The 25,057-nt window shown below is 37.9% G+C and overlaps 1 protein-coding gene across 6 annotated transcripts in view; it reads right to left on the bottom strand.

Annotated features, from left to right (window-relative positions):
* Positions 1 to 25,057, bottom strand: part of TBC1D5 (TBC1 domain family member 5) — a 550,005-nt gene that overhangs the window by 115,808 nt on the left and 409,140 nt on the right. For all 6 annotated transcript variants that reach the window (XM_032332177.1, XM_032332146.1, XM_032332153.1 and 3 more), the window contains one exon: positions 8,871 to 8,977. In XM_032332177.1, coding sequence (XP_032188068.1) covers positions 8,871 to 8,977 — 107 coding nt within the window. The remainder of the gene's footprint in view (positions 1 to 8,870; positions 8,978 to 25,057) is intronic.

Raw genomic sequence — 25,057 nt, 5'->3', positions numbered from 1 at the left:
TCATTCCCCAGATTAGGGAAGTTTTCTGCTATGACTTTTTCAACTATATCTTCTAGTACTCTCTCTCTCTCCATCCCCCACAGGGATCCCAATAATCCTGACACTGGAAAATTTCATGGTGTTTATTTCTCTAATTCTATTTTCATGGATTTTATAAAATCTCCCCTTCTGTGAGTACCACTGAAAACGGCAACCTCCCACAGGCAATGCACGCCCCCAGCGATCCTCTCAGTGGTCGACCCAGAACCCTGCTTGTCTCTGCCACCTGTGCTGCCGAAACCATGGGTGATTCCAGTCTGGGCAGGTGTGGCTAATGGTGGCAGCCAGCCCCCCAGGTCCGCAGGCACAGATCCTGGCATCTGCCCTTTAAACTCTTGGATTCTGTTGGAGTGCCATTACCAGACGCTTCCCATTCCCTCACTACTGCTCTGCAAACTATTGCTGGTTGCCAGGCACAGGACGCTTTTGCACTGGGGTATTATTTTGCTTTCCAGTGGACAGCTTCTGGTGGCCCCTTACCCCTTGTGTTTATCCTCTGATATCTGTCTGTACAATCACAACTCCCTCCTTTGTACCTCTCAACTGAAGATCTTCTGCCCTCGTAGAGATCCAGACATATAACCATACATCTCAGGCTGATTTCATGGGTGTTCAGACTGGCTTGGTAGATACCCAGCTAAATTCAGGGAACCAGTTGAAACTAAGCCCCTACTCCTCCACCATCTTAGGCAATTTCAGTGTATTTAATATTTTAAATTAGCAATATAATATTTACTGAGCAAATACACTTAAGGGGCAAATAAAATATTTGTTTGGCTACAACAACTTATACTAAAGGAATTATGTTTTTTTTTCCATTTTGCCAGTTTTAAGTTTATTATCTTTTTGCCACACAATGGGATCTATTAGCCTTCAATTTTTTGAGATTGTAACAGTAAGACAATGTAGAAACAACTCCAAGTAGTGCCTTTTCTTTTTAAACAAGCTATTTCATATACAGTAAGGAGAATAAGTGATTAGCTAGATTCTCACAGCACTTAGAGCTGCAAATGACTTTTAGAGATTATAGGCTAATTAAAGCCTCACCAGTCACCTATCCCTTTTTAAAAAACAATTAATGAACCTGAATCTAAGGCAGCAAAAGGTTAAACGATTTCTCTGGGGGTAAAACGGCAAGTCAGCAGTAAAGCAGGGCTGACACTTCATTCCCTGATCTCAGGGACGTATCACAAACATACTACTGTAATGTGTTGTAATACTTCAATGCTTTTACACTAGGGGCCTCCTACTTGCCTTTCTAAACACACCTGCTTTAAAAGCTTAAGTAATCTATTTAAAATAAGTATTTTCCTCCTAAAAATCTAGATTTCTCTTACTTATAAGATATCAAATAAAAGGCAAGGGAATTATTTATTGTTACTCAGAACAGAATTAATCATGCATCCTAGTCTCTTCTTTAGTTATTTGAGGAAAAATAAACCACCACTGCAATTGGTTGTTTCAGAGAAGAAAACCTTTCAACTAAAACATGCAGAGCAATCTTTGCCACAAAGTTGCACAGCTCTCTTTGGCCACCCAAAATAAAAAACACTAAGCTTCCCAAGAGTGACTTTAAATATTTAAACAAAGATATGCCTATTTGTTTTTTTTTTTTAAAGATATGCCTTTTTGGAACAAATACTGTAAAACGAGTAATTATTTATAGTCAATAAATCTAGTAAAAATCATTGGAATGAAATCTTTTTACACTGACTTTTCACTTAAACACACAACATTTATTTGTGCTGAGTAACAACACACAAATTGGAATACCATATATATTAATACCAAATAAAATACTATTACATTAAGACACATTTGACGGACTTTTAAAAATGAGTGTCTGCTAATACATGAGGTACTGAGAGGGGGCAATGTCATTCTCTAGGTCCCTTAAGGGGTCACTGAGTGAGTCTGGATGGAGAACTGCAAGGCCCAGCTTGGCCACTTGCCTCAGCAATTCTCAGGAGCTCTACTTATGCTATTTTCTTAAGACAGAGTAACATCTCTCAGGAAAATTCTTCAAAGCCCAGTTGGAATGCCTCTTCCAAATGGAAGTCTTTCTAACTTTCCAAGTCCAAATTAGCCATTCCTCCTCCTATACTCTCACTCAAGTTACATTCCATAACAATTAGTTTTTTACATCTGTAAAGGTCCTAGTCCCAGGAACCAGTTCTCATGCTCTGTCCACAGCAGGTAATTAAAAAGTGTATCTGTTGAATTGTATCTTGCTAAAATAGATCCAGAAGGGCCTGCTGGGATTATGTGGTCTAGCCTCTTCATTTTACAGTTCAAGGAAAGGAGTGAGCCGCCCAATACATATAGCAGGCTGTGATGTGAGTGGAACCTGAATTCTGTGCTTCCCTCGAGTGGCTGTCACTGGGTTAGTGCTCTTGGAGCTCTAATCCCTGACCCAGAAGAGTGCTCATTTTGGGAGGTGACAAAGACTGGCCTAGTTCCCTTGTCACTACACAGTGAAGCAGAAAACTGATAAAGAAAGCAATGCTAACTGAGACTGGTATCATATGGAAGGAAGCCAAGACAGTTTTTAAAAAGATAAACATAATATATGTTCAGGGTCCTGGCTAATCTTCCTAACTCATGCAATGGGCTACTGGTCAGACCCAAGTGACAGCTTAGATGTCTGAATAAGTGAATATGCCCTACCAAGTGAGGAACTCATTTAAGAAGAGTTCTTAGATCTTCCGGCTGAGAATAGGAGAAGTTTGTAATGAAAGCATGTCTTAATCATCAGAAGAATCACCACACATCCAGCAATCATTTTGGAGTTTCAAAATGTGACCTCAGAAATAATTTTACTGTATATCAACACGTAAGATTGTGCAGGAAGAATAAAGTAATAACAAGCCTTCCCTGGCTCGCCCATTGTCTCGGGCAGGTGGTCCCCAAGCTCCTGGCTCTAGTTATGCTGTAGATCTTCCTTCAATTCCATCAACAATTCTTGGCAGTTTTCTAATTTGGAATGTTTGCTGTTCCCCTATCTAGAGACTCTTCTCCCTATTCTCTGTCTGGTTGATGCCTTCTCCTCCATTAGTTCTCACCTAAAGTGCTATCTCCTCAGAGAGAGGGCCTTTTGACCAACCTACATAAATTAGGTTTTCACTCAGCCCAGATTCTTCCTCCTCTTACTATTTTAATGATGCCCTATTTGTATCCTTTATAACACATGATAAATTGAGTACTTAACTTGTGTATTTATGATAAAGGCCATATATACACACACACATATATATAAATATATACACATATATACACACACACATAGACACATATTGTTTAGATCTCACTGGGTTCTAAACAATGCCTACTGAATTCTAGATAGTACACAGTAAAGACTAATTTGTTGAATAAATTAATAGATTCAGAATATTTTTATAAAAAAAATTCAAAATTATTTGAGGACCCTAGGAAGCCTTAACACGTTTTGAGAAACACAACTCTACTTTATAAAATGTCTACAATAAGAACAAATTTCAAATATTGGTTTAGTAAAAATTTTCAGATTACTTCCTTACAGATTTTTGATAGGCACCAATTACTTCAGAAGTAAAACTTAAGGTTTTTTCAGTGCTGATCTATGTGAAAAACGTCTACACCTGATTAATCACTAATACCTAATAATAAATATTCAATTGTCTGTAATCTAAAGATTAAAAAAAAAAAAAGAATGGCATGTAGTTACACAGCTCAGATACAAAGAAAAAATATTTGGGGATTCATTAAAAGAGAAAACAAAAACGAATGATTCTCAAAGAATGACAATTTTCAGAGAAATACTCCTGCTTTTTAGGGAATAAAAATAGATGAAGAAAACAGAAGTAGCATTCTTTCTACAAGAGAAAATCTGATTAAAAACTAATACTGGAAAATCTGAATGGGAACATCATGAAAAGTAAATAAATGGATACTGTGCATCCTCCTCAAAGAGTTAGTATATGTGGTTTTTAGTTTCTTTACTACTCAGAGGAAAAAAATTACAATACCATTACTGTGACGCACATTTTCCATCACTGTCACTTGACTGGTAGTAGGTTTGGATCCATTCACCATTTTTCAATTCTGATAGATGAAATTTTACCAAAGCCATTTGATATTTTTAAAAAGTAACACCTGCAGTGAGTTTTTTGGGATTAAAAGGGTAAAAATCTATTACCTGCATAAAATCTGAAATCTGAATATTTAGACTTTTTATAATTTAAAAAGGCAAAATTTAATATAACTCCAAATAAAAGCCAAAACAGAATTGGCCAAGCATAAGAACATTGTACACTATATTTTTTATAGTGTTTTTGTGTACAAGAATGACTATGAAATTAAATTGTCTTATTTCTAGCAATTTTCTTCCATAAACAATAGCCATCACTGCTTAAAGGGTTGCTTGCAAACTTACTAGAAATATTTTTTGGAGAATATTCTAGTCTTCAAAACAAACAGTAGCTGTCAAATTCTTACTGCATAATCTAAAATGTTAATCCATGTACTGTATTTCATTTGTAATAAGTCTTTGTGATAAGGTTAACACTTCAACACACAACACAAATAAGAGAGCACCAAAAAATGAAAATTACTTTGCTTATGTTTCCGTATTAGAATTTTATTTGCTAAAGGGTAAAAACAGATTTGCAAAATTCACAGTTAACTTAAAACAATAGTTTTAAACCTTTTATTCCTAGCCCTTACTGCCTTCAGGAAGGAGAGAACATCTGGTTATTTAAGGAACACAATATGTTCACATTTTCTATGACTTTTGTTTCTAATTGGGTTTTAAAATTTTTTTTTTGAATTCGAACAACTAGTTAGAACAATGTTTTTTAATCACTTCATATTTTTCAGACTGTCCTCCTTCTATCCCTCTACTTCATTTAGTGGATTGTTTTTGGAAATCTGCTCAGTGGTTCTAATATGATAAAGACAAGAAAATGAAAATTAGGATCATGGTCTGAGGAACGAAGTATAGAAACTGTATTTATGGTGATCAGAATATATAGGATGCTACAAAAAGATATCTGACATTTGGTGTCTTTACACAGCATAGATTTAAGAAAATTTCGAATAGTTCTAGGTCTACTTATATACATAGTAGTTTTATTTATTACAGATATAAATTAAATGTCTATTATAAATTGAATAATTTTTAATGACACATACTAGTAAACAGGAGTCTACTAGTTTTAAAAGCTATAGTTCCTGTGTGGACAGGTGGTTGGAAGACCTGGGCTCAATTGCTGGCTCTGCCACTGACAAGCTGTATTAAAGAAGTCTCTAACTTCACTTAGATCCTTAGTTTGTTCAACTACAGAGGCAGAAGCTGGATTAGAACCCTAGGTTCCCTGCAGTTCTGAAATTCTGACAGTCACAGTAGGGTAATATTAACTAGATTCTTTGCTTTTTGTTCCATAATACTTGAAGGTGATGATAGGATTTCAAACAATTCTGACACAAAGCAAATTAAGGAACTAGATGCCCTTTAAGTTCAAGTTGTGGGGTTCATTCACGATCTTGATAAAAATGGCAGCTGACATATACACAACTGGCAATGGCTTCCATGGGATGTGGGTACGAGTTCCAGAAATACACTAAATAAGTGAGATCCACTTAGATTAGAGTCAATACGGTATACTGGGAGAGGCTTAGCAACTGTGTCAGAATTCAATTCTACCATTATTTTCTTAATACCATCTACTGCAGAACACAAAGCTAAACACTAAAAAATTAGCAGGATCATATGGAATAATGGATGCAAAGAAATAAGAAAACAGCTAAAATACAAGGTCCTTAGCGGGACTCAAAGGCAAAAACATGTCCTATCTGAGCCTGGGAATGGCTTCCTGAAGGAGGTAGAAGATATGCTAGGAATCTCAGGAGGAGATGGATACATACAAGGGTCATGGAAGCTAGCTTGGAAGCTTACGAGTTTTTGGCCTTGGGAAAGCCACATAACCTTACCCTGTCTACACTGAAAAAGAATGAAAAAAGAACCTCCTTTGTCTAACTCCCAGCTTGTTATAAGGACCAAAGTAAGCACATCAAAGTGCTTAGAGACTATGAAGGAGGATGATCTTCTTATTACAGTTTACAGCCCCATTATTTCACTCTGTTCAAAGAAGAAATCCTTTTGCAGTAAACCCTACATCTGATATAAAACAATTAAAGCTCAGTGTCTCATGCTCTAGTTGCAGAGTCTGTTCTCAACTGAGAAATCTCCACTGGGATTTATGGAAAGCGGTAGGACAAAGTGCTTTTCTGAAGCTGGCAATGAACTTGGAGGGCGCAGAGTTCCTTGTTTATTTTTATTTTATTGAGTCTGTCAGCAGCACTCAACACTACTGTCACAAGGAACTGGGCTATGTGAAAATGTACTTTCATGCCTCAAATCTCATCCTTCTACTAGTTCACTTCACAGAGACTCAGTGTGTTTATATACTTACTCTGATCTCCTTGAATTGAGAATGATTCAAGTATTTTAAGTGTTTCATTGTTAATAATAAATAGGAGAAAAATTAAGCATGCTGATGTTTGGATTTTTAGAGTATACGGGCGGGGAACTAGCACCATCTTTCCCTCTTTTTCTTCCCCCTCAGTCTAAATGGCCTGCTATAGGAATTTATAATGACATTACTGCACTGAAAACTCTGTCCACTTGTGGATTTCTATGCTATATATAAACTTGTGCTGTGTGTCTGCTTTCCGTAGCACTGGACTGGATCTTATTAGATCACTGTAAGTCAGTTCTTTGTGGACAAAGGAGCTCTGATTGGGCGGGTCATTAGATACAATTTAATTCAACCCCAAAAGAGAAGACCAAGATACAGCAAGCATGAGTTTCCCCAAATCACAAGGATGGTTTTTAGCAAAGTCAAGATTTGACCCAGTGTCCTGAGTCCTAATTCAGTCTTCTTGCTCCTTAACTAAATCTATCATCTTGCTGGGTTAACCATGTGAAAGCCCCTTAAAAAAATATACATCTTTCTTTATTTTTCCTATAGATATCATCATCCTATAAACTTGTTCTCAACAGCCTTTTAAACATGATTCCCTCCTCTGCCTGATCAATCTCTTCTATCTCAGACATATCAGCTTAGGTCCTATATTTTGGACCATTATCTTGATTATGTTTTTACTTAGTTAGACCCTAAATGTGAAAGTAGAGAATACTTTTCTTTTCTTTTTTTTTTAAGATACTTAGGCTATTATGCTATTATTTTTTCTCTTAATCCTTAGAGAATATATTTTTTAATGCTTATAGACTTGGGTTTATTATAATTCTATCATGCACACTACCTTATTGAGATAAAAAGTGCTCTATTAAAATCACAGATTCCACTAATAACACTGACAGATTTATTATACAGAAACCTGCCTCTAGGTGAGTGGATGATTCATAGCAAGATCAACCATATTTAGCCAGGGAAAAATTACCAAGATCAATAGGTTTAGATAACATATTCACTTCTCCCTTCAGCAAAGCCAAATAAATCATGCAAGTACAGAATTCAGATAGTTATTTTAACAATTTTTTCCCCCACTCTGTATGATTCTAAGAATTCCTAACACTGAGCTGACAGAATTTACCTTAAGTTTACAGACCAAAACTCATATACCTCATTGACAAGTAGTCAAATTCTTTATTTCTTTTATAGATATTTCATAGTTGTGGTTATTTTTTTTATAAAAGTACATATATAAAAATACGGGATTTTTGATTTTATAATCAGACTCCTAAGTTTTACCAGAAAAAAAATTTACCTTATGTATCAGAGAAATTACGAATTATATCTCTGATACTCAATGAAATCTTGTGTGGCAGAAATTATATAAAATTGTGTATGTTTGTAGAAAATGGTATAAGCACAAGGAAATAAAATCTTTTAAATCTATCAAAGAATAAATAAAGGTCATGCTGAAATGTTGAAGTCAATAGTCGAGGGAAAGGAGAAATCCTTTCGAATTAAAATTTACGTTAAACTTGGAGGCCCAAGTCGATCAGACAGAGCTTTGGCAATGGATCCAGAGACAGACTGACTCAAAGACAGTTTGACAACTGCCAACATGACTGTTGGGAATTCTGCCAAAGAGCCAAAGGCTGGGATTACCACCCAATGCCTGGCATTCTCATACTTGTGTTTGAAGCTCTCTCTCTTATACTTCATCCAATATTTTTGTTTGGCTCAAAAGCATCAAGGATTCACAGATTTTTTTAGATCATTAAATGTTCTTATTTTCAAGAAATATAACATTAGTTGTAAAAGAGCACACTTCTTCTCTGAAGTGTAAAGAAAATTTTGGTGGCTTGCTTTAAGTTCAAATAGAGAAATTAGCATTAAAGTCTGTTTAAATCTTTATTAGGTAACTCTTCACCCACAAAATAAAAAATACATATTCCTAATATGAAATGATTTGAGTATTTCATTATGTCTAAAACTTTCACAGAACCAGTCTTTTTTATAGCTTTACTGTCTTGCTCCTCACATGGCCTCTGAGGCTCTTGATGTGAGGGGTACCAATGATGATTAAGTATGGCTATAAGGAGAAGCAGTTGCTGAACTACTTCCTTGAGTTATGAGGAAAGAGGAGGGCAGAACGACCTTCTGAGGGACAAGAGATGTGTGTTGCAGGTTCTCATGGCAATGTCCACTTAAGTTACCTGCTAAGTTGCTAGCCAATGAGGTATATGAGTTTTGCCTAAGGCTCTAGGCAGGCAATTCTGTTATTAGGCAATTCATTGGTCATCATACAAATTCCCCATTCATGCCAAGAAACCAGTTTTTCACCCAACTTAAAATTTTGCGTATTCTCTTTGGAAAGCTTACCTTTGGATCTCGAAGGAACAGAGCCTTAAGAATCAATGAATGTACATCCCCAATTAGTGGGTAATGCATCAGAAGGCCAAGACAGGTCTGGTAGTTACTAGAGATCACTAAATAAGAGGGGGAAAAAAAAAGGAATTCAGAAGCAATACTGTTTAAGATGTTTGCATTACTTGAGAGTAAAAAAATAACAACTTAGATTCAAAGAAAGTAAACCAATAACTCAATTAATTTGATAAAAGGAAATAGGGAGAAGGGATCTTTACCAAATGGCCTTTGAAGCAGCACACTTACTGTTAACTGCAATCTAATATCTAGCACTTATCCTCAGGGGGTGTTGGAAGAAGAGCCTCAGATATAGAGATGTGTACGTTTGCAATATAAATAAACTCTTAGAAGCATGCATATTTATTGCCATTTATATGCCTGTGTTTAAATGTCTCTAGTTTTGCTACTTAGAAATTAGTAACAAAAATCTTATGAATGGGAAAGAACCAGTTTAAAATTCTCGTAAAATAATATTTACCTTAATTATTATGCTTCCTAAGTTACATATGTTACATTTATTCTTTTATATATAAATATTACATAATTCAAAGTTAAAAATATAATTTCTTCCAATTATTTTTTTCTAAAGGTAATGAGAAATTTAGGGAAGAGTATCTATGCAGCATTTCTTGGAGGAAAAATGTCAAAATCTTCATAGATAAGCCTAACTGTGTTCCTTAGACTGTCATTTAATTTTTTTCCCAAATCAACCTAATTATGGGCGCAATTATTAAACACATCTTTTCAGGCAGGTCTATGTAAACTACTTCATTTCTTGGCAATCCATCTGCCACTGCTGTCACAGTCGGGCCCATTAACGATGCTTGTTTTGTAAGCCACACTGACTGCCTCCACAGCACTGATTGTGAAGAAACTTTACAGTTACAACTTCGTGTTGTTGCAACCAAATCCTTTTCATTAATCAGAACAAGCAACTGAAAAATATTCCATAGGAAATCTGATTCTATAGAAACAACACAAATCACAACATTAACAACTGTTTGTGATCAAAAATACCCTTGATTATTAGACTTTTTTTTTCCCTTTCTTTTGTTGGAAGCACCATTTTTTGCAACAGCTTCCTACCCCTCCCCCTTCCCATGAACATTATGGGGAAAGGAGACAGGACTGGGCAAAATGAATAATTATAATCTATGTAAGGAACCACTTTATCATCTTCATTTCCGTTGCTGATCTGACAGCTTGTAATTTCATACATCTGCTTTCATTTGTAAAACACTCACTTATCCTACCTTTTCTATATCTGTTCAGACTCTTCTCTTCTTATTCCTTCATTTTGTCATATTCACATTCAGTTACCTGTTGTCCTTTCTCCTCTAGAATTTGAAAAGCTAGTATACTGAGAATGGTATAATGTTTCCATGTAGGGTTTTCTTTAAGAGTTAACAACTAAATAAAACTTAGATAATCAATTCATTTTCCAACTCCTACTTTCCCAAATATTATGATGTTTATATACTAGTAACTGGCCCCGGAAGAATTCCTGTATATTTTGTAAGAGAAGCGAAAGGTTCTGGGCTCTGGATTCTAAGATGTGGGTCTGAATCCTGGGACACCATCTGAACCTTTTCTAAGGTTGCCGTAAGATCAGAGGACATAATCTGTTCAGCCAGTGGACAGATGCTGATCAAAACCTGTTGTGGGTAACCTCTCTGAGCTTCAGTTCGTTCATGTGGAAAACAACTTCCTGATCTAAAAAAAAAAAAGTGACCTGCTGAATTTATTCAATCCAATAGCTACTTGTTGAGTACCTAATTGATGACAGGTGCTATGTTTAGAGGGGATGCAGAGATAAACAAAACACAGTCCTTACTCTGAAGAAACTAAAGTGCCGAAGGGTAGATGTAGAAAGAGAAGGGGTTATTGCTACTAATACCACTAAGATGACAATCAATCCCTAAAGACTTACCAAGACTAGGCCCTATGTCAAGAGCTTTCCCTATATTATCTCATTTAATTTTTATGACAATTGTGTTATAAGGGTAAAATTATTATCCCTGTCTTACAGGTGAGAAAACTAACACTTGGAAAGGTTAAGTCATTTGCCCAAATCATATAGTGGTTTGGTAGTGGAGCAAGATTTGAAATTTTGAAGCTTAGCTACAGGGTCCAAGCTCTAATATATGGCTTTGTTTTGAAAAAGCAATTGTTTTAAAAATCAGAGAACACAATGATGCAAAGAGTCACTGCAAACTAGAAGAGTCAATTAGTATTATTACTCTCACATAGTAGTTTTGAGGAGCTTGGAAAGTCAGCATAACCCAGTCTCTAGGAGAGCCTGATATAGACAGGTATTTATTTGGAGGGACGAGGGCAATAAGCCTGTTCTTACAACTAGACAGAACTTTTGAAGCTGTCGGAAGCTATAAAATATGTAAGGGAAGCCAAATAATATGTTAATACTCCACTTGCAGAATGAATGAAGGCGCTAACATTCCTTCCTTTCATCCATCCAGTCACTGAACATTAATGAACATTTCCTGAGCATCTTCTATATCCCGCACACATAGAGACAGTGTTAGGCATACTAGGTACTCGGGATATAATGGCAAATGAATCTGAGCTCTGAAGGGTAGCAGAACATGCCGCCTGAAATACTGCTATGGGGTACTCACTTTGGCAGCATATACACTAAAACTGGAATGACAGAGAAGATTAGCATGCAAATTCCTGAAGCGAAATCCTGCTCCAGGAGTACAGGACATGCCACCCTAAAGTATGCCACTTGGGTATACTGATTGTTTTGAGCTGTAGGCACTTGAAAAACAGCAAATGCACAGTGAGACTTTTCTCTGAACTCCCCTTATCTGCCTAAAGATAAATCCTCCAGAAGGAAGTCAGTTGTAATAAATTCCCCCAAGACAAACTTTGTCACAGATTCATACCTCTCATCTATTCTTCTAAGGGCCCATTCGTCTTTCCTAAAAATCCTCTCCACCTTTCTTTATTAAGGTGGTATTTAATCCTGAGTTCTAAAACCATATCTTTGACAGCTGGTCATTTTCCTAAGTTTCTACCATATACAAATGAAGCATACACTTATATATATGTCAACATATGTTAATTATATAACTATAATATATATTTATTAAATAACAGAATATATAATCAAATAATAATAATAAAACATACATATGTTAATAAACTTCTGTTTTTCTAATTAACTTTTTTTTTAATTGAAAGAAACCCAGAAAATGTTTCTTCTTAGAAACATCACGAAAGGCAAGGGAAGCAAGGGCAAAAATGAACTATTGGGACTTCACCAAAAGCAAAAGCTTTTGCACAGCAAAGGAAACAGTTAACAAAACCAAAAGACAATCGACAGAATGGGAGAAGATATTTGCAAATGACACATCAGATAAAGGGCTAGTATTCAAAATCTCTAAAGAACTTATCAAACTCAACACCCAAAGAACATATATAATCCATTCAAGAAATGGGCAGAGGACATGAACAGACATTTCTGCAAAGAAGACATCCAGATGGCCAACAGACACATGAAAAAGTGCTCCGTATCACTCGGCATCAGGGAAATACATATCAAAACCACAATGAGATACCACCTCACACCAGTCAGAATGGCTAAAATTAACAAGTTGGGAAACAACAGATGTTGGCGAGGATGCAAAGAAAGGGGAACTCTCCTACACTGTTGGTGGGAATGCAAGCTGGTGCAGCCATTCTGGAAAACAGTATGAAGGTTCCTCAAAAAGTTAAAAATAGGGGTGCCTGGATGGTTCAGTGGGTTAAAGCCTGAGCCTTCGGCTCAGGTCATGATCCCAGGGTCCTGGGATCGAGCCCTGCATCAGACTCTCTGCTTAGAGGTGAGCCTGCTTCCTCCTCTCTCTCTCTCTCTGCCTGCCTGCCTCTCTGCTTGCTTGTGAATCTCTGTCTGTCAAATAAATAAATAAAATCTTAAAAAAAAAATAAAGTTGAAAATAGAGCTACCCTACGACCCAGCAATCACACTACTGGGTATTTACCCTAAAGATACAAATGTAGTGAAACGAAGAAGCATGTGCACCTGAATGTTTATAGTAGCAATGTCCACAATAGCCAAACTATGGAAAGAACTCAGATGTCCATCAACAGATGAATGAATAAAGAAGAAATGGTATATATAAACAATGGAATACTATGCAGCCATCAAAAGACATGAAATCTTGCCACTTGCAGTGATGTGGATGGAACTCGAGGGTATTATGCTGAGCAAAATAAGTCAATCAGAGAAAGACAATTATCATATGATCCCTCTGATAGGAGGAATTTGAGAGACAAGGTAGGGGGTTGTGGGGGGTAGGGAAGGGAAAAAGTGAAACCAGATGGGATGGGGAGGGAGACAAACCGTTAAGAGAAAGACTCTTAATCTTACAAAACAAACTGAGTGTTGCTGGGGGGAGGGGGATTGGGAGAAGGTGGCTGGGGGATGGACACTGGGGAGGGTATGTGTTATGGTGAGTGCTGTGAAGTGTGTAAGCCTGATCATTCACAGACCTGTACCCCTGGGGCAAATAATACATTATATGTTAATAAAATAATTAAAAAAGAAGAAGAAAAGAGAAACCCAGCTGAAAACCTAAAAGATACAGTTTTACCTCTGCTATAGTCCCGTTTTCAGATAATACTATCTCTAATTTATTAAGGAAAACTTGTATTTTGAGAACACTTAATTTGCAATTACATATGCTAAGTATTAAGTCCCTTTTGAATAATTGTGCCCAATTTAGAGTAGGAGGGAGAATAACACAAGGTGTTTTATAAACAAAATAGTGGGGATCTGACAGAGTAAGAATTTACTTTTGATCTTTGCAGCAAAGTTTTGCTGAACGTGAAAAGCTCATGTGCAGTGCTGTTCCTTCCCTAACACTGACTCCATCAGAGCAGGGCAGTAACACAGGAAACAAAGTGAAGATTAAAAAAAGGCCAAGTTTTGGTATTTCCCTACATTTGAAATCAAGCATGTATATGCTTTAGAGACAAAGTACTGAAGCTACACACTTTGAAGAGCGTGTTCAGAGAAATGGAAGACAAAGGTGAGTGGCAGGTGGAAAATATACTGGCTCTGGGGTCAGAAGATCTAGGTGAGAATCTTGATCAGATCTAGATTAGAATGCTGGCTAGGCACTCATTATGTGTGTGAACTTAAGCAAGGTGCTGAACTTCATGGGCTTTCTTTCCTCCACTGATAAAACCATAATGATGCTTACTCTAGCTGCAGGGTTTCTGTAAAGGCAGCCCTGATGCAAGGGAGTGTGCTTCCCATCTCGCTTAATTCTTGCTGACTGGCACTCTCGCCGCCCAAAGCGGAGCCGGCCTCTTTTGTCTCTACTTTTAAATGGCACATTACTGTTCTGGAGTTGTCTAAGGGAGCTGGTTTAAACAGTTTCTCCAGTCATAACAAACAAAAACATAATGCAATCAGTAAAGAGAGAGGATGCTATTGTTTTGAGAAAGCTTAGAGCAATACGGTTAAATAACTCACGGGTGATTCAAAGTTTGCTGCACCTACAACTGTTAACACTTGCAAGTAGAACACTTCATTCAAATTATTTAATTTTGTATTTAGATATACTTACTTTCCCCAAGGTAACAAAATGAACCAGGAACAGCTAACCAAAGAACACAAAACTAAATGTAGAATTCTTTTTAAAAAATTTCTCTAAAATTAAGAACAGTAATAGCTATCACTTATCAAGCATCTAGAATGGGCCTGGAAACTTGCTATATATTACATAAACACACCATGAGTCCTTCTAATCCCCACTAAAGCAGGTATTATCATCAACCCCACATTTCAGACAAGGAGATGGCGTTACGGAGAGGAAGAACTACACATCTGAGGCCACTGAGCTCCTGAAAGGCAGAGAGGGCTAAACAAAGTTCTGCATAGCTGAAAGCCTCACTCTTGACCACCGTATCCTATGCTTTCTTGTATTCCTACCAGAAAATTCCATGCAAAGGAGGCCAGTTCAGACACGGTGCAGATGGCTTCTGAATGCCAACTATATGTGAGCCATAAAGAAGCCTCTAAGCTACACTGAGAAAAGCCCTCCATATATAAGGCCAGGTAAAATAAATTATTTAGAAATAGGCATGAATTCTTGTACTTAGCTCTTAAATGGCAGAGAAAACAGATAAGCATGAGTCAAAATTAAAGATAGTTAGCTAACAACAACAAAAAAGAAAACTTTAAGGCCTTAACATTATTTATTTTCCCTCTCCACTGAAAACAAAGCCGACGTGTATGTAAGTGTCTTGCAAGGTACCTGGCATGCAGAAGACATGGTTGCCACCGTGACAACTGTCTCTCTAAGCACCTTCAATTAGAGCAATATCCACTCTCAAAACCTAACACGAATGCACACTCTTCCATAAATAATGGGATGGTCCTGGGGCACCTGGGTGGCTCAGTGGGTTAAAGCCTCTGCCTTCAGCTCAGGTCATGATCCCAGGGTACTGAGTCGGGCTCTCTGCTCAGCGGGAAGCCTGCTTCCCTTCCTCTCTCTGCCTGCCTCTCTGCCTACTTGTGATCTCTGTCTGTCAAATAAATAAAAAATCTTTTTAAAAAATGGGAGGGTCCTTATTTCTCTAGTGGGTTTTGTGCAGAAATATGAGAAATTTAATTTCAATTTTGGAAAGAGAATAATCTCAAGTTCTGCAGAGCTCAATCTTTTTTTCTAGAAAAAAAAAAAACTTAAGGAAAACTTTTGAAAGATTTTCCATAATCAGTATACTTTTTTTAAAAAAATTTTTTTTTTTATAAACATATATTTTTATCCCCAGGGTTACAGGTCTGTGAATCGCCAGGTTCACACACTTCACAGCACTCACCAAAGCACATACCCTCCCCAATGTCCATAACCCCACCCCTCTTCTCTCCACCCCCCTCCCCCCAGCAACCCTCAGTTTGTTTTGTGAGATTAAGAGTCACTTATGGTTTGTCTCCCTCCCAATCCCATCTTGTTTCATTGCATAATCAGTATACTTAACGAGTGGTTCAAACTCACAACCCTGAGATCAAGAGTTGCATGCTCTACTGACTGAACCAGCCAGGCAACCCTAGGAAAAAACCTTTAAGAAGTGCTCTTCTTAAAGCTTTACAAGCTTAATACACTTTAAACAGAATTTATTTTAATCAGGTCAAACAACATAAAAGATCTCAAGAATTTGTATTTTTAAAAAATACAGTGTTGTCAATGGAAAGGTAGTAAGCAAGCAAGCATCCAAGTGGAGGACTGCTAGTTGGTAGGGTGTGAGCACAGGACAAAGAACATTGTACTAGTGAAGTCAGCATAACTGCACATTAGCTCCAGAGAGCCGACGGGACTAGGATTAAGCTTGAAACAAATCAGCTACCTATACAGGCTTACGTTCTGTCATCATCTCTGCCTTGTTAGCCATTAAGGGAACTAGTGAGAGGATATAGAGCAAAAACTTTTAAGTCTTCTAATGCAAGTTATTACCATTAATGTAGTAACTCTAAGGATAGATCTAGAATCGGGGCCCAAGTTCTATATCCAAATTATAAAATGTTACAGAAATGAAATCTAAAAAATTTAGCATGTATTAAAATTTAGGAAAGAAATAGTAACATTAAATAATAATAATAAATAATATGACTCATAGTTTTTGCCTCTTATTTTTAAATCAAGTTCTAACCAATTTCGTTATTTTTAACCAAGTGAAAGAAAACCATAGGTAAGGTTTTTAACTGTTTGTCAATATGAATACAGACACGTGTGTGTGTTGTATTTCACTGTTTAGTTATTTTTAACTCTTGACTCTGAAATACAGATCTGTCAGTAGACAGGGTTGAGGTACAGAAGATATTTAAGAAGTACTGACAATATCTTTCTTGTATTCGCTCGGCTAACAGGCATGTATTAAATACCTATTTTGAGCCATGTACTGCTATGACAAGAAGAAAGACCCAATCTCCACTTTCTCTTCATACTGCAGTGGAAGAGCAGGATCAGACTAACTTTAACCCAGGACAGAGCTGGAACAGTGGAGCATCCAGTGGGCTGTGACAACTGCTCGAGTGGGAAGCTGCAAGGTCAGTGAGCATCAGGCAGCAAGTGGAAGTAAACGGAGGCAGGATGCTGCGTGGCTCCTGTAGCAGGAGTGCTGAGGAGAAATGGAGACATGGAAGCAGGTGGGGGTCCTGCTTATCCAGAGGGGATGGAGTTTGGATTTCACTCTGTACCTGCTACTTCTGCTAGAAAACTGCGTAATGTGATCCGGTTTGGTGTTAGGAAGATTAATACCAGCACAGGGTGACCAGGGGGAGGGAGGAAGAGGGACAGGATGCAGGGGGCCAGCTGAAATTCTGGTGATACCACAGAGAGGGGAAGATGGATAGTTAAAGTAAGCAAGGGGTTGACGGGTAAAGTGGGCAGAATTGCTGGAAAAATGGATAGGCCTTTATATGCAATTAAATTTGAGATATGTGTGCATATGAGAGAGAAACAGAAAAGCAAAAGCAGACAATAAGAAATTATCAATAAAAATGTTAACAAATTTACATAATAAGGCTACTTAAAGAATATAGCAACTTTTCATTATTTCTCTGTGGAAGTTTAAAACATAGTTCTGATTTTTATGAAAGTTATACATGTACATAGTTTAAAAAATCCAATCATTCTAGAAGGCTGGTAATGAAAATAGCACTTGCTGTTTCCCACCCCCCCCCCCCAATTTCCCAATCGCCAGTGGCACTTGCTTTCTTTTAGCTGATTTAAAAAAAATTTACCTCCCATATTGTGGAAAAAAACATGCTAATGTTACTAACTCTGAGCTTAAATGTTGTCTACTGACTTCCCAGTCAAGAAGAAGAAGCTTTAACTCACCTTGAGTACTGACAGCCAACCCTCTGCCAACCTCTACAGCCACACATGTGCTCCTGGTCTCCCTCCCTTGATGCGTTACACCATAATTCTGATAAGTCAACTTTTAGAGTTTCCATTTTCATAACGAGACAAATGTTATCTTACACAGTATATGATGACTACTCCTCCTTTTTCCACAGCCTCCTTTCTTTCTTGGAGTTTATAACTGCCATATTTTTCATTTGCCGTGTCTTGTATAAGGATTTTAGCCTTATATACTCTCCCAGTTAAATACATATATTTTCGAAACTTCAAAAAAAATTTTAGGTCGTTTTAGCCATCTCTTTTTCTCCTTCCCTCTCTCCCCCCTCTTTCATTTTTTTGAGGACATTTCTCAATTTCTCATGAGCTCTCTGGCCTGTTCCCTCCTCCCAGAGATGCCCTTTACCTCTTGCACGTGTTGTATCCTTATTTCCTAGAGTACCTACCTTCTTCTTTCGTGCTTTTACACCCTTGTTCTGATGGAACACATCCTCTAAAAGCTTTATACACAGGACATGAATTTATTGAAAACTTCTCTGAAAGATTTATTTGACAATTAATGGTTAGGCTAGGTAGGGAATTCCAGGCTGGAAATATGTTTCCCTCAGAAAATCAGCAGCTCTGTTCCAGAGTATTTTGGCTTCCAGTTAAAAAGTCTCAAACCATTCTAACTCCCATTCTTCTACGTGACCTATTTCTCTTCTCCCCGCCCCCATCTAAATTCATAGTAATGCACCTTAATTTGCATGTATTTTCATATATAATGGACCCTTTCAATTTAGAAACTCATGTTTTTCTGTTCAATTGGAAATTTCTCTTTAATTGCTTCACTGATGATTTTCTCCCTTCTGTTTTTTGTTTATTCTGTGTTTGTGATTTCTTTCTACTCTCTTTCTCTCTATTAAAAGAAATCTCATTATCTAGATGTTGGATCTCCTGGTCTGGTCCTTTAATTTTCTTTCTTATTTTCTAACTCTGTTTTATGTGCTGCTTCTTGGTATATTTTTTCAATTTTATATTCCAATCATCTTATTTGCATCATATTTTAATTTTCAATTACATTTTTTCTTTTTCTAAGATTTTATTTATTTATTTGAAAGAGAGAGGGAGCAAGTGAGCAAGCTTGCAGGAGCTGCGACAGGGGTGGGATACAAAAGGGAGAAGCAGATTCCCTGCTCCGCAGGGAGTCCAGACACAGGGTTGATCCCAGGACCTGAAGATCATGATCTGAGCTGAAGGCAGACCCTCAACCAAATGAGCCCCCCACGTGCTAACACTTTTTCCTTTGACTTATGTCTTTCCTAGCTCTCTGAGACATTTCCTCCTCCGTGTGTTTTTTCTCCTCACAGTTGTTTTTTCTCCTGGTTGCTTATTGAGATCCCTGCTTTCATTTTGATGCTTCTCTCAAATGTTTGGTGATTTTTTGGTGATCTGCTCATGTCCAAGAATGGGCGAGTCCAAAGGTAACTTGAAGCTTTGTGTGCATCGATGAGTGGGTCTGTTAACTCTAGGGTCTATACGGTCATTCTTGGGTAATCCCTGAGCCTACATTTTTAGGCCTTTTCTCTTGGGCTCACTGGGTTCCCCCAGAGAAGAATCTCCCAAATTTCTTCTAGAGGGGGGCAGTCTAGTTCTAGTGTTTGGGAATACTAAAGATGGTAAAAGAACACTGGTGGGCTCCATGTTCACGGAAACTCCCCAGGTCCCTAGTCCAGACATCCATTTTACCACCTCTAGGATAAATCCTTGATGTACTGGTCAGAGATCCGAGTAAGGCTGGAAACCTGAGTATGTAACAGCTTCTTAAATACACTTTCGACCAGTTCTTGTTTTTCAGTCTTAACTTTTTCCCTCCCCCTACCAATTTCCATGTGATACCTAGCACTGCCAATTTCTATGCTTTTAGGCATTTTATGGGTTATTTCTTGGCTTTCTCCATTATCAATTTTGTATTTAGCTTTCTTGGATCTGCTAAGTCAGTTATCACTCACCCATCTGCTTTCCTACTTCCAAAAAACTCTGTAATCTCCTTCCTAATTCTCTGTGTCCTGTGTGTTTATGCTATTTAATGGGGTTTCAGGAGCAACAGGGGTAAAGGCAGGAGCTCAATATAACACATCATATATGATATCCTTAATCACTTCTTCAATAACATTTCTACTCAGCTCTGGGCAGGTGAACTGACAGGGAAGAAGAATCTAGGTGAGATGAGGGAGTAACTGAGTGGGGAAAGCCGAGGAAAAAGTTAAAAAGGAGAGAGGGTGAGACCTGGGTGAGAAAGCTGGGGAAGTCAGTAGTCAGGGAGACCAAGATTATCATCACCTTTTCTCTAATCATCAGAGAGAATGACTGTAGTCAACTTGCAGGACTCTTCACATTGTGTTCTGACAGATAGATGGACATGGAATCTTGAATATTTCTGAGTAAGATTCCAGTGATGCACGTAATGTTGCTGGCTTTTGCCCACAGATGGTATCCTGGAGTTCCTGAATCCATCTATTGTACTGAGCTCCTCAAATTTACCATATTTTCCAGCAATCATGCTCCCTGGTATTTATGCATATGAAATGAAAACTTATGTCCACACAAAAACTTGCACAGTGATATTTGCAGTGGCCTTATTCATAGTTGCCAAAAGTTGGAAGAAACTAAGATGTCCTTTAGTAGGTGAGTGGGTAAATAAACTGTGGTACATCCAGACAATGGAATATTATTCGGTGCTAAGAAGAAATGGGCCATCAAGCCATGAAAAGACATGGAGGAAACTTAAATGCGTATTACTAAGTGAAATAAGCTAATCTAAAAAGGCTACATACTGTATGATTCCAACTATATTGTATTCTGGAAAAGGTAAAATTATAAAGACAATAAAAAAATCAGTGGTTGTCATGGGTTGCGGGGATGAACAGGCAGAGCAGAGAACATTTTTACAGCAGGGAAACTACACAGATCTTACTATAATGAAGGATAGATGTCGCTATATGTTTTGCCCAAATCCATAGAAGGTACAAATTATATTGTAAACTAGGGACTTTAAGTGATAATGATGTGTCACTGTAGGCTCAATTATAACAAATGTACTACTGTAGTGAGGGAAGTTGATAGTGGTGTAGGCTGTGTGTATGTGGTGGTAGGGGTACCTGGGAATTCTGTACTTTCAATTCCACTTTGCTGCAAACCTAAAACTTCTTTAAAAAGAAAGGCCTATGTTTTTAAAAATCTAACCACAAAAAAAAAGCACTACTATGATGTATCAGCCTAACTTAGTGAAATTTTAAAAGATTTTTAAATTAAAATATAAATATAAATGGCATTTGTAATTAAAGGATTATATTAATATCCATATCTGCGATGGTCAGAAAATGAGTGGCAACATTTAATGTCTGGGAAGGAAGAGAGCTGGCAGTCAGGAAGTGCTTAAATACTCCTTTACAAACAAGACCACCAAATTGTGCTTTGATAAAAACTCTGTAACACACTACTATGAGCCTTTGTTTCTTAGTCCCTGAGGTTGGGTAAAGCTTTTCCAGGAAAGACAAATAAATTCGATTTGTAGTTGAAATAAACTGCATTTTGACATCAGTATAATGTTGAACATGCTCTTAATGAGAAAATAGAGAAATAGAAATTCTGGGGTAGGACAGATGGAAACACTGGCAGAGAGACAGGTATAGGCTGAGGAGTTAAAGCAGAGATCTAAAGCAAAATGAAAAGGAACGATGTTTGTAAGCCATGAAGAAGATACAACTGCCACACAAAGCCAGGCCAAGAGATGGCTAAAGACGACCCTGGAGAAAACCCAGGAAAATGACAGGGTTGTGACATGTTCATGCTGGCTGAAAACACAAGGTAAGAAGTGGGCAGAAGGGCCAAGAAGAAAAGTTTTCCACTTACCAAGTGTTCAGAGAGAGTGTATGTTAAAAGATACCATAAACATTTAAGAGATACTTTCTTTTTTTAAAATTTTTAATCTTTTTTATTATGTTCAGCAAGCCAACATATAGTATATCATTAGTTTTTGATGTAACGTTTGATGATTCGTTAGTTGCACATGACACCCAGTGCTCACCACAAACATGTGCCCTACTTAAAACCCATCATTCTGTTACCACAATTCCTACCCCCCACCCACAGAAACCCTCAGTTTGTTTCCCTGGGTCCAGAGTCTCTCACGGTTTGTCACCCTCATGGGGAAAAGGAGAGAAAACTAAAGGGGAAGAAATCAGTAAGAGATACTTTCTAATTAGGAAGATCTACTGTTAAATGAAGTTGACTATATTGTTTTAGTTATTGTAAATCAGGAAAATGTTTTTCTTAGGCACTCATCAAAAAAAATTAAATCAATAGAAAAAGAGATGTGAAAAATCTGATGCTAAAAAGTAGACAATGCTTGCTTCAAAAAAGCCATGTCAAAAAGTGTATTTAAAAAAAAAACAAAAAAAAACTACTCATTTGAGTTCTTATTCTAAAAGCTTCTTGGCACCTTTCTTCTCAGCAGTTACTGCACACATATCCATGCCACCTCCCCAGTCCAGGCCTTTAGGCTACCCTTCCATCTGAGACCACCCCAAAAACTGAGCACATGAAGAGCACCAGATGCTTTGAGGGTTAGGGAAGAACTGTAATACATGTGGTTCTGGTTCCGAAGAGCTAACAATCTGTTTTAGAAGGTGGGACTAACGTGCAATAAGGAACAGCGTAAGACAGAGTATAATTAAATGCTACACTGCATTGTATTGATTAAAATCTTCTAGGAATACAAAATTGAGAAATCGATGTGGGCTAGAATAGTTGGGGAAGGTTTGGGAAAAAGCTGCCTTGTCCTAGCCCTGAAAATAGAAGTACAATTTAGGTAAGTAGTGCCAGGGGAAAGAGAGAGCCACATGAATGACTTTATTACAGTTCGGAATAAGGCCGTAAAAACTGTGATGAGAGTATGGCTATTAATAAACTATTATAGGAGTAATGGTTCATGAGTAGACTTCCTTATCTCCTAACCTTTATTAGAGTATATAAGCTTCATCCATACAATCCAGCAAAGAATCAAAAACCACTTCTTATAACACATAAGACAATAAACTTGTTATGGTTTGATTAAAATGTTTGGGAATAATTCTATTTCGAAATGGATCCTATGTAATTTTAGTAAAGCAAAAGTTTCATTCAAAGAATAGCCATTTGACCATTACTTCAATGGTTAAATTTTAAAATCTGTATAATGTTCATATCATTTTTCCCAATGTGCAATTTTACTTTTTACTAAAAATCAAGGTAGGGCTTGAGGAACAGAAAAGGTAATATGAGAACCAGCCTGCCTGCCACTAGCCCTATGGCCTCGATCCGGCTTCCTAACATCCAAATATGGCAGCTGGGTTCAAACTCTGAAGCTTCGTGAAGGTGTATATACGAAATCTATTAAGTGGTTGAATACTGTACTTGCCTGACTAACTGGATTACTTTTAAAGTGAATGAAAGCTTTGTTCCAGGTACAGAAAGAACACGATAAGGGTACTTTTGTTAAAAATTAAGTATGAGATGCCAAGGGCAGTGAAAGGGGCAGAACAAGAACAAAGTGGGGACGGGAATAGGACACAAGGACCCAGCTCCACAGACCAACTGTGACTGTTTTAAATCACTTAACTGCCAAGGGCACTGTATTAGTTTGCTAGAGCTGCTGTAACCTAGCACCTAAAAACTGGACAGTTTAAAACCAGGGACATTTATTGTCCAACTGTTGTGGAGGATACAAGTTTGAAATCCAGGTGCTGACAGGGCCATGCTCTCTCTCTCAGACCTGCAGGGAAGAATCCTCGTCACTTCCCACTTCCAGTGCTGGCTCGTTCCTTCACAGGCTCAGAGAGAGGACTTGTTCTCCGCTTTCTCCTCACATGTGGTGACAGCTAAAAAAACCTTGGTGTTCCTCACTCCAATCTGTCCCTCCATCTTCATATGGCATTATTCTCCCTGTGCGTCTTCACATCAGCTTCCCTCCGTGCACGTCTGTGCCCAGATATGCTCCTTTATGTAAGGACACTAGTTGTATTGCATTAGGGTGCCTGTCCTACTCCAATATGACTCATCTTGACTAATTATATCTGCAACAACCTATTTCCAAAGAGGTCATAGTCTGAGGTACTAGGGATTAGGACTTCAGCATATCTTCACAGTGCCTGTAAAATCAGGATTTTAGACTAGATGCAGTTGGCCATTTTTCAGGTTATATAGCCCTTTGAGAAGAGGATGTAAAGTATATACCCTCGGCCCTGGGAAATGCACACGTACACGATATTTTGCACAGTATCAGCATGATCACTGGCCCTTTGAAGCCCTACACTGAACGCCTAGGAGGATGCGGTCACTGAAGGAAGGCTCTTTTAGTTTCCCCAAGCATGTCATTCTTTGAGCTATAAATATATCATATATATATATATATATATATATATATATATATATATATATATCACTCTCTGAGCTATAAATATATCACCTATAAATATATCGGCTTGAAGAGAATACATGTAATGCCCAGAGCCTCACACAGTGGTGTTTAGTTAGACTTTTTTGAATGAATGGGCTTGAAACTACTACATGTAATAAATATCACCACTCTGGATGCTCTAGGCAGGGCACCATGATTCAGAATCCACTGAGATGGAGGAAAAACTTGACACTAAAGTTCTAACTGGAACACTGAGGCTGGCAAGCTGTCCATCTTCTTCTTGTCTTTGACCATGGCCTAAAATGTAAGCTCGTTTACTAGTCCTATCCTCCCATGCATTTGACCCAATCCTGTTCAGTGTCCTCCTCCTGCTACTCCTCCCCCTCTCCATCTTTTCCTCTGGGGAGTAATGCCTGTGCCTCTGGGCCCAGCCTTCCTGGAGTTACCACTGCCTGGGCAACCTCCAGCAGGGGGGCAGAGGATGCCACCTTGCTACCATGATTCTTGGTCAAGTGTCCACAGAGGACCAAACAAAAATCCAAGCTGCCTCACGATATCTTGATCTCCTCAATGACTTACTTTCCCCTAAACTAACTTCGACTGTTCTGGCCATACCCAGAACTGCTCCATGTCCTCTTGTTTGACCACACCTCTGGTGCTTTTCAGTCTCATACCCTATTTCAAATCCCTTCACACTCTGATTTCCCCCATCGTCTTTTCCTGGCCATGCCTTCCTCCCCCACACATCCCAAACCACCCTCATAAAATGCACTCAACACCCTCCATCCTTCTGCTTCCCTTCAGTTCTACCT

The sequence above is a fragment of the Mustela erminea genome, chromosome 1, assembly GCF_009829155.1.
Source record: "Mustela erminea isolate mMusErm1 chromosome 1, mMusErm1.Pri, whole genome shotgun sequence".
In the NCBI taxonomy this organism is placed as follows: domain Eukaryota; kingdom Metazoa; phylum Chordata; class Mammalia; order Carnivora; family Mustelidae; genus Mustela; species Mustela erminea.
The sequence above is the reverse complement of the archived record's forward strand: the minus strand, read 5'-3'. Positions and strand labels throughout refer to the sequence as shown.